The following is a 10,841-nucleotide window of genomic DNA, read 5'->3' as shown; positions in this document are numbered from 1 at the left end:
GGGAAAGAAAACTATTTTATACCAGAAAGAGACAATACCTTAACCAGCAGCGATGGTTTACCCTCACCAGAGTTTACAATAACACCCATTGACTTCCTGTCACGGTCAAACTCGAGAGTAGCAACACGCCGGTCATGTTGGTTCCACCATTCACAACAACCTAGATTAAAATTCAAAGATAAGAAAGCTAAGTTTGGACCAATCCCACTACTAACTAGATGACAATAAAGCCACACATTTTGGTACAAATACTTGGCCTTTCTGCCAAGCTATGAATCCATTACAAAAAGAAAACACTTAGGGTAGGTAACAGGCAGTATCAAGTAGATAAAAAGAAATGTAATACAAATTGTTCAAACCTTTAACTAAAGTGTAGCAATTTAACTTTCCCATGATAAACAACTAAATATAAAAAACTTATGAAAGTGGGTTAGGTAAATTAAAAGGAGTCATCAAATCATTTGCTTTAGAACATCAAGACAAATTATTTTGGACAAAAAGATTCAACTTACGGAGTATGGTACTTTTGCTTCCTGATTGTACATCCTTGGATCCTTCAGGGAGGCCCATCTTCTCTACCAAAACCTGAATCCCAAGGAAGAATACAAAATATAGTCAGACACCTTTAGTGAACAAATTGGACAGTATTGTATGGACAGGATAGAATGAAATAGCCCAATCTGCCTCCTAACGATCAAGAAACAGTGCTAATTTGAAACTGCTAAGCTAACTCCCAAACCAATTATCTAAAAGGATGGTACATGCAGGTTAATTGCAAACAACAAATGAGAAAGAGCCACAGAACACAGAAAGATATATCTTGCCTTCAAAGCTGCTTCAGTGGGCATCCCGTGGGCAACAAACTTATGCTCTGACTGTGATACTCCGGCATCATTACAAACAGCAGCAATTTTTGCTATCATCTGAAGATTAGCATCCAATCGACCAGCTTGCCAGTTCTCTATTTGACCATCCAACGGATTATACGTAGTTCCTTCCACCTTAAAAGCTCGCAGTGCGTCTGCATTAGGGCCAATAGCTACTAGTTTTGAAACAGCCATCTGGTTGGTAGTTAATGTACCAGTTTTATCAGAACAAATCACAGTTGTACAACCCAGAGTTTCCACACTGGGTAGCTTCCGAACCAAAGCATTCTTCTGGGCCATTTTGCGAGTACCAAGTGCGAGACAAGTCGTGATGACGGCAGGCAATCCCTCGGGAATAGCAGCCACAGCCAATGCCACAGCAATCTCAAAGTAATAAGTACACTTCTCAAATGAAAACTTGAAGTTTGTAGGCCACCCATCAACATAGTCCCATGTAAGGAAATACTTAACATTGATGAGCCAAACCAAAATACAAATGAGTCCAATCATCATCGTCAACCTTTCTCCGAATTCATTGAGCTTCTTCTTCAAAGGGGTATCATCCTCACTCTGTGAAGCCTCGTGTATCTGGTTATGCACCTTCCCAATCTCAGTCTCCATGCCAGTCTGAGTAACCAAGCAAAAGCAATGGCCATTAACAACAGTGGTCCCTGCGAAAACAATACACTTCTTGCCTTGAATATCAGTATCCTCAGCAACAGGTTTATTAGTCTTATTAACTGCTTCACTCTCTCCAGTCAAAGAACCCTGTTCCAATCTCAAAGTGGAGCTTATCAATTCCACAACCCGCATATCTGCAGGCACCTTATCACCAACCTTAAGCTCCACAATATCACCAGGGACAAGATCCTTAGCCGGCAAAGTAGGGATTCTCTCGTTATTCCGAATCACCGAAGCATGCTCTGATTGAATCTCTTTCAAAGCCTCAAGTGCCTTCTCTGCATTACTCTCTTGCCAAACACCAACAATCGCGTTCACAATCAATATAAGGAATATCACCAGAGGCTCCACGAAAGCCGTAATCTCCATCTCGCCGCCTTCTTCACCGTCGTACCAAGCCAAAATAAAGGATATGATCGCCGCGGCGAGAAGAATACGAACCAAGGTATCGTTAAACTGTTCCAGAACCAATTTCCAAATGGATTGACCATCGTGCTTCTCCAATTCATTGGAACCATAGATCTTACGCCGATTCTCAACCTCGTCATGACTCAACCCTGATTTCACACTAACCTTGAAGTGTTCTTCACATTCACGCACATCTTTCGACCACGCTTTGAAGATTCCACGGTCCGAATTATCAGAACTCGTGTTCTCTTTTCTCCCATAATCTTGGCCTCCTCTCCCCATTCAGATCTACCTAATTAAACCTGGAGAAAACAATTTCTATAGAAACAAAAATTGTTTCTCCCAGTTAATTCATCAAAATCAACGAAATTCAAAAAACCTATTCAATCTATCAAGCTATGTATCGATAATAGCGATTCAATTGAAAAGTGGAAGCCCTAATTTCGAGTACCAATAAATTGGTTGAAAATTAGGGAACAATAACGAGATCGAGAAAATAAGGGTTTGTGAGGATAGTGTGTATGTGTAGTGTATTCTCGAGTTATGAGTTGGTAGGGCACTACTTGAACGAATTAAAGGGGCGTTTAGTGAAAAATGAAAGTGAAGAAAAGGAAAAGTATGAAAGAGAAAGGTTAAATTCAACTTAACAATATAGAAGAGGGTCACGCATGGAATTGTGTGCTTGTCCAGTAAGCTAAGGTGTGTGAATGTGATTGGATTTGTGGCCTAACTTCTTCTCACACGCACACTCTCTCTTGCTTTCGCTTTCAGGGTTGTGGCTAATGGTGATTAATTAACTAATTAAGGGTTTTAAAGGGAAGTTTGGTAGAAATTTCGTGGTATCATCGTGCGAGATTTCTTCACATTTTTAATTAATTATTAGTTATACGGAAAATTGAGAAGACTGTCATCAATTAGCAGAATTGGAAATTGAAATATTCTAATGATGATTTGTCATTTCTTGATTGGCTGATCTAGTCACTGTTGCGTACATATGGCATCCACTTGCAAAAAATTTGCCATGATCTGCTACTTTTTTGTTGGATCTACACACCTACGCCTCTGGCTTCATCTCGAACCTTCTTTCATAAATCATTCGGTTTATAATTAATCTTAGTTAGATAGCTAAAAATAAAATTCATTTTGAACAAACTTTTTCCTTTTAGTTATTGATACTGTATAAATTTTTTTGACTCAATACTATATAAATTACTCTAAAGTAATATACTTTTTTACATTCATCATAATGAAAAGTACAATAATAGTTATTAAAGGTTATTTGATAAAATTAAAAGATTAATGTTTAAGTTGTGTGATTTTAAATAAATGAAAAAATGAATATAATAAAAATTTAAATATTATTAATAATAATTTTTTATTAATTTAATTATAAAATACGTAATATTAATTTTTATTCATAGAAAGATATAAACTTAATTTTAAATAAATAACAAATCATAATTTATAAAATATCTCTATAATTATAAATTGATTATAAAAAATAATTCAATATACATTAATATAATATAAAAAATATTTTATTATATTCTAACTATTAATATTTTCTGGTTTTGGTTATAGTCATTTCTTAATACTTTATTTAGTAATTTTTAACAATTAATAATTTATATTTTTATTTATAGACAATTTTTAATAAATTAAAATAAATAAATAAAAAATAATATTCAATATAAAATAGATGAAGTACTAATTAACTACTCTATAAAATATTAATACTCTCTGTAAACTTTAGTTCATCTAAAGTGAAAAAAATTCTAAAAATTTGAATATTATTTTTATCTCCCGTGAGCAGCAAACGAAGCTCAGCCGGCGGTTGGGGGTATCTACGATTAAAAAATTGAATTGAAGTGAACTACAAAATTGAATTGAATTATTTTATATTATTGATCTTGTTTCATTTTAATAAAAATTTGTTAATTTTTGAATTAATTTCAATTTAGTTATGAACGAATTTGAAAATGATTTATAAACATATCAATTTAATATTTCAAATAAGTTTTTATTTAAAATTAATTTTAAACTAGTTTTTTAATGAGATATTCAAAAATAATAATTGAGAAAATAATTTTAAAATTCTTTTGACAAAATTTTTTATTCTTTTTTAGAATTTTTTTATTTTATTGAGAAAAATAGATGTATAAAATTACCCGATAAAAAGAGTTTTGATACATATATTTTGACAAACTTTTTTTGATTTTTCTCAAAAGAAATTTTTTTTTCAAAAAAAATAGATATAAAAATATTTTCGATAAAAAATATTTAAAACTTTTTTCAAATTTTTCTAAAAAAATAAGTTTTGATTTTTTTTAGATTTTTTTATTATATTTTTCTGAGAAAAACAAATTTCAAAAATTTTCTTTAAAAAAAAAATTAAAATGATTAAATTGATTTATGAATTAAATTTGATTAACCGGTTTGTCATAAATATGTGATTCAATTTATGAACCATTTAATTGATTTGGTTTTTTTATAAATATATATATAAAAAAATTTTGATTTTTCTAAAAAGATAAATTTCAAATTTTTTTTATATTTTCTTATTATATTTTGATGTGAAAACCAAATTTCAAAAATTTTATAAGAAAAAAATATAAATTGAGGTTAAAAAAATTTTAAAATAATTAAATCAATTTTTGTATTAAATTTAATTAATATTTATTATAAACATGGAGTTCAATTCATGAACTATTTAATGGACATGATCACTGCTAAAATTTGCAACAAACTTTGATAAGATAATTGGTACTCATATTTTCCTCCAACGAAAAAACTCATGGTTGGTCAAACAAATGCATATAATTAATTATTAATATATTTATTTTATTAATAATAAATATTATTTATTTTATTATATAAAATCAGTTGTTTATTTTTAGAATGGTGTAATTCCTCTCCGTGAATATAATTTTGACTCCAAAAAAAAAGTATCTAAAAATAATGTTTTTTTCACATGCATAACCGGCAGCTCAAAAATAATCACCAGAACTGGAGACCTTGCACCAAACATTGGCAAGATAGGACATTAATTATTGATTTATTAATTTATTAGTAATTAATATTATTTATTTTATTATGTAATGAGCTGTTCATTTTTAGAAGGATATTATAATTCATCTCTATGAGTGTCATTTTGTTTAATTTCAATGCAAATTTAATATTATTTTTTTAATTGTATAATCTAATTAACAATTATGTATGTTATTTTTAAAGCCTTGTATTTTATTTTGCATTTGTTTGTGATAAGGGAAAAGCAAACACTTTTTTTTATTGTCATTTCATAAATATGTGTACAGTAAATAATAGTAAGGAAAAAACAGAGGTGTATCTCTTCATATTTTTCCTTATGATTTTTAACATATGATTATAACAAACGTTAAAGAATATTATGAATTTGAAAAAAATTATGACGAGTTAAGTCACGGGCCATACGAAAAATACTTAAATTTTGTCCTAAAAATATTACTAATTGTAAAACAAATGAAATGATAATTGAATTTTATTTCATAAAAATAATAAATTATTATTTAGCCGGTATATATGTCCTATATGATCATAGGAAGATTTTCTAATTATATTTTAAATTGAAAGCAAGATTACACCAATAATTCAAAATAATAGAAATATTAATTAAGCATAATGCAGATAAATGATCAGATTCCTATGTGATAATATAATAAATATAGTGGTATACTATAAAATTAATGTTGTTTTTGTTCACTTTATGCACATTAAAAAATAATTATAAAAAGTAGGTAAAAATAATAATTTTTTAATATTATTTTTATTAATTATTAATGAATTTTTCACTGTAAATACAAAATAAAATGCTTAAAAAAATATGCATAAAAATAATGTATAGAGTTTTTTTCTTTTCCAAGTAATGTCAGATAAATGATCAGATTCCTATGTGATAATATAATAAATATAGTGGTATACTATAAAATTAATGTTGTTTTTGTTCACTTTATGCACATTAAAAAATAATTATAAAAAGTAGGTAAAAATAATAATTTTTTAATATTATTTTTATTAATTATTAATGAATTTTTCACTGTAAATACAAAATAAAATGCTTAAAAAAATATGCATAAAAATAATGTATAGAGTTTTTTTCTTTTCCAAGTAATGTACAATATATTAATTAGAGACTATAATTAAAAATAATAATTAATATTATATTAAAATTTTGAAAAAAATATTTTGAGATAAAGTTTTTAAGTGAATTAAAATTAATTGAAATAATAGAAAGAATGAGTCATAATTAAAAAAATAAATTTAATTTATATGTACGGTTAATATAAAAAAATTAAATTGTTAAATTATTAAAATATAAAATTTTTATTATAATTCCTTTTAAAATATTGTCCATAAATAAATAATTTTGATGAAATGCCAAACATTTTACATTTTACCTGTATTGACAATTAACCTGATAAAAACATGAGAAAATAAAAACTGCAGGGGTAAATCAATTTAAAACCGATATACAATAATAATGATTGATTTTCTTATTTCATCACCAATCATAACTGATTTCATTAAATAATTAAATAACAAATCATTTTTATTTATCATTTTAAAACGATTTAAAGCGACAATGTAGAATTAAACTCATAAAAAATTATGAACTAGCGAGCAGTTTTAATACGAGCTTTCACGGAATATTCGTTGTCACTTGTCAGTCGTCACGCAAATCAAAGGACGGTCTACAAAGTCAAATTACGGGAATGAAGGAAAATTTTATTTTATTCAAAGATAAACAGTGATTTTTTAGTTAAATATATTTTTAATTTTTTAAAATTAACTTTAATTTTTCAGTTTTGATACTTTTAGATTTTAAATTACTAATTTGATTTTATATTTTTTTAATAAAAGTTAATGTCGTATATTATGATTGACTATTTCTATGACATATTATTATTAAGACTTTAAAATATTATTAACTTAAGAATTTAATTATTTAATATTTAATTTGAATTATAGACAAATTAATAAAGATTAAATACTTAAATAGTTAAATTATTAATAATATTTTAAAGTTTAATCAATGGTCAAAAAATATAATTTTAAACTGTGAACTTTTATTAAAAAAATAACTAAAATTGATTTTTTTTTAAATAGAAAGACCAAAAGGAATTTTCCAAAATAATTAATAATAAAAGTTAATATATATTTATAAGGATTACAAATATATTTAACTATTTTTTTTTTAAAGAAAAGTGGCAAACAATAATTTTACTATTGCACCAAATAGAGACAATTAAGTGGCATGGGTGATAGGATGAAGACTTTTTATATATTTAAATGTGTTAAATTTGACTTTTCATATTTTAAGATAAATTAATACTATTAATAAAATATATATTTGATAAAAATAATAATTGTTGTCTATATTGAGTCTACTTATCATTACAAAAACAGATTTGCAATAAGCCCCTCATACTATCTTAGATTTTTTTATAAACTTAATTCATATTTAAAAAAATTGGCTTGTAGGATGATGCTAATTTTTCTTTATAAATTATTGAAGAGATGTATCTCTTATCAATATGGGACTTAAGCTGTTCCCAATAACATTATAACAACACAAATATAAGTAGTTATATTACATGTATGTAAGTAGCGTTGAATCACATGATAACAACACAAATAAAAGTAGTTATCTTCCATGTATATAAGTAGGGTTGAATTGATTGCTACAAGAATATTAACAACATGTAGAGTTTTGGATTTTAATATGGAACTCTTCACTTCTCTATAATTAAGGGGTGCGGGTCTAGTTATTTGAATAGCGGTCAAATAGACCAGTCTAGCTCGATACGCTCTCGTATGTATACATGAATGTGCTAGTTCGGTTCAACCCATTTTGTTATGGAGTTGTGCTTTATCAAGACTGAACCTTCCATTATGGACTATGTAAGCCAATGATCCGTATTATGAAACAGTATGAAACTATTTTACTAACTAATTTCTCATATATTGAAAAATAAAATGAATTAATTTACAATGTAGCATCTCAATCTTTTTATATAGAATATGAGAGAAGAGATGAGATGACGTGTAACAACATAACTGAAATATCAAAAATAATTAACTAATACCAACCTAGGACAAGTATCATATAAGTTATTACAAGCAAGCTTGCATTTAGCTTGATTGATAAGTAACTATCAAGTTGATTCGGAGATTGGGTGTTTGACTAAAGAACAAGCTGACTAACTAACAAATTGATGAGTAAGCTTACAAACTAGTGGAACAAGCATTAGAGTTAGCCCTAGAGGCCAACAATGTTTCCTTGGTTATTATTTGTATGAAGATATTTACTATTATTTATATAATAATATGAGATATTTTATTTATCGTGTAGATTTATTTAAAACATAATAAAGTCATTAAAATAGTTAGTCTATTTAATAGAATATTATGTGTGACTTAATCGCTAAACCCCATTAAGCATAAATACATTATTCTTAAAATATTTGTAGTCAAGTTTTGTTGTCAAAATGAAGAAAAAAAGTAATGCTCATAGACTATTATGTGAACAGATTGACGATCACATTTCACTACTCATGAATACAATATACTAAGTCTTCACATAGGTGTAGGTAGATATTATAAGTAATATTTGTACTTGGTTGACCCGCTATGAGAACACTATATAATGGTTATGCAAACTTTTATTATTGATTCTCATATGACCATAGTGAACAATCCTTTAACTTGAAGTCACTATGATCTCTACTTGAAAAATTGTATACTTTAAGGTCATAAAACATTGTTTGCAATAGGAGAATCTTAACAATGGTTATTGGGTTTACAATAAATCATGTAGAGGAATTTGAGTGGTGTAGATACAATTTATCCCTCATGTATAACATGAATTATGTCTTGGGTCTCTTAATAGAGTGATACGTAAAACATGCGTGGCCACTTCGAGATGGACTAATATAAAATATTATATTTATTAGTGATTGCACGTATACTCTAGAATCGAGAAATAACTTATTAGATCTAACAAGGATAGCATTTTTTATGTTTTGTGTTCAATTAAGACATTTAAATGAAAATACAATTTTTGCATAATAAATAGTGGTTGCGGTAAATTTAAAAATTGTATCGCCGATTTTTTTCATTTATCGGGTAACAATGATATATTGCTAGGTGTCATTCATTGTTTATAATATTTAACATTAATTTACTATTTATATTATTGTCAATTAAGTAGAGTCTATCGGATCACTCGATATACTATTAAATCATAAAGTAAAAAAATTAATTAAATAATGATTTAATTAGTAAAAATGAGCTTGTAACCTACAAGGTCCACTATAGAAGTAAGGTATAAATGAATTTAACTTGCAACCTACAAGGTCCATTTTATTATTTTCCACCATTGCGCCGGTCTTCGAACAAGTTTAAAATTTGTAATCGGTTCCATTAAGAAGTAGGGTACCAATGATAGAAGAATGACCCCCACTTGGGTGAATGTAACATGGATTTTTGCGGCACTATTCAAAATTGTGTAAACGAACTATTAGGTTATTAGGTGGAGTCATTTGACATCCTCACTTAGGACAAAACAATTGCATTGTAGGTGAAGTCCTATGTTTATAATTATATCGGAAATCTCAATGTGTAAATGTACAAACTCTATCAGACGGTGGCAAGTTGTCTGTGTAGTTGTCAGTTTTCTTGCCGATTTTATTTGGTTGTTGGATGAGTGTATAATAAAATGTGATAATGCTTGATATGTATAATTGTTGTATCCGTCCAATCTCATTATCTTTATTATTGGCATAATTTATTGACAGGTTCCGAAACAACTAAAAGTAATCAACATGAATCGTTTTTCAATTGACCTACTTACATATTCAACCAAATTAGACAAGAAAATTTGAAGGCTTTAGGGGGTTTCATATTTAAAAATGACCAAAGATAGTGAACAAGAGTAATAGAAAATTAACAATGTAAAAACAACAAATCTAAGAGGTTCACAACTATTGAATTTAATTAATCCTCAACCACAATGAACATCAGTTAATGAAGTGACTTAAGCAATCATTCAAGAATCAGTTTCATTCAAGCAAATAAAAAAATTCAAGAAGAAAATAACAAAGAAAAATGAAATTCACCAAGAACAAATCAAATAGAGTAAGTTTTATAGTCCTACAATGATGAAAGCTGTTAAGGCGATGGTAGTAAAATTGATTGTGGACTTAACCTTAGATTGTTATGATGTTGTTAAGGGTTTCTCCAATTCTCATTTTCTTAAATCTTACTGGAGTCAAATAGCTGCCTCCAATGCCTTCCATTAGATGCTTTCATAATGTTGAGATGCAATTTGTTATGAGGAGAAGAATATGTGCAGCCCATTTCATGGCTAAGGTGGCTATTGATCAGTCTAATAAGATATGGCTCTTTGATTTTCTTGTCAATCCTCTTTGGATCTGTTTTTTTAAATGATACAAAAACACTCCATATTAATTTTTATTTATAGGTTAAATCATGGACTCATTTCTAAATCAAAAACAAAATATAAGAATAAATAGTAAAAAATATTTAGCGGTATTCACTCCAAACTGATAAAAATAAATCGTAAATCGATGAGAAAAAAAAATAAAAGTTGTATAAAATTAAATATTTTTTAATATTTTTTTAATGTTATTTTGTAAAAACTGCATGCATCAGATTTTAAATATCTTTTTAAAAATCGAATCAGACTACAATAAAAAATTTAAAAATTTAATTATTTTTTATTAGTGTGATATGTTGTATTTAAATATTATTTGTTGGATTTTAATTTTTTCTTAATAACACTTATTAGTTTAATTTAATATTTCATATATATTTCCAATATTCCAATCA

General features: G+C 27.3%; 1 protein-coding gene across 1 annotated transcript in view; it reads right to left on the bottom strand.

Moving 5' to 3' along the window:
- LOC101503819 (calcium-transporting ATPase 4, endoplasmic reticulum-type-like) overlaps nt 1-2,717 on the bottom strand; it is a 6,749-nt gene extending 4,032 nt beyond the window's left edge. The window contains exons 1-3 of the mRNA XM_004493855.4: nt 825-2,717; nt 513-585; nt 39-160 (exon numbers count right to left, since the gene is read on the bottom strand). Coding sequence (XP_004493912.1) covers nt 39-160; nt 513-585; nt 825-2,237 — 1,608 coding nt within the window. The 5' untranslated portion in view covers nt 2,238-2,717. The remainder of the gene's footprint in view (nt 1-38; nt 161-512; nt 586-824) is intronic.
- Nucleotides 2,718-10,841: the final 8,124 nt, after the last annotated feature.

This window comes from Cicer arietinum, chromosome 3 (assembly GCF_000331145.2).
Source record: "Cicer arietinum cultivar CDC Frontier isolate Library 1 chromosome 3, Cicar.CDCFrontier_v2.0, whole genome shotgun sequence".
Taxonomy (NCBI): Eukaryota; Viridiplantae; Streptophyta; class Magnoliopsida; order Fabales; family Fabaceae; genus Cicer; species Cicer arietinum.
This window is presented reverse-complemented; position numbering and strand designations above follow the sequence as displayed.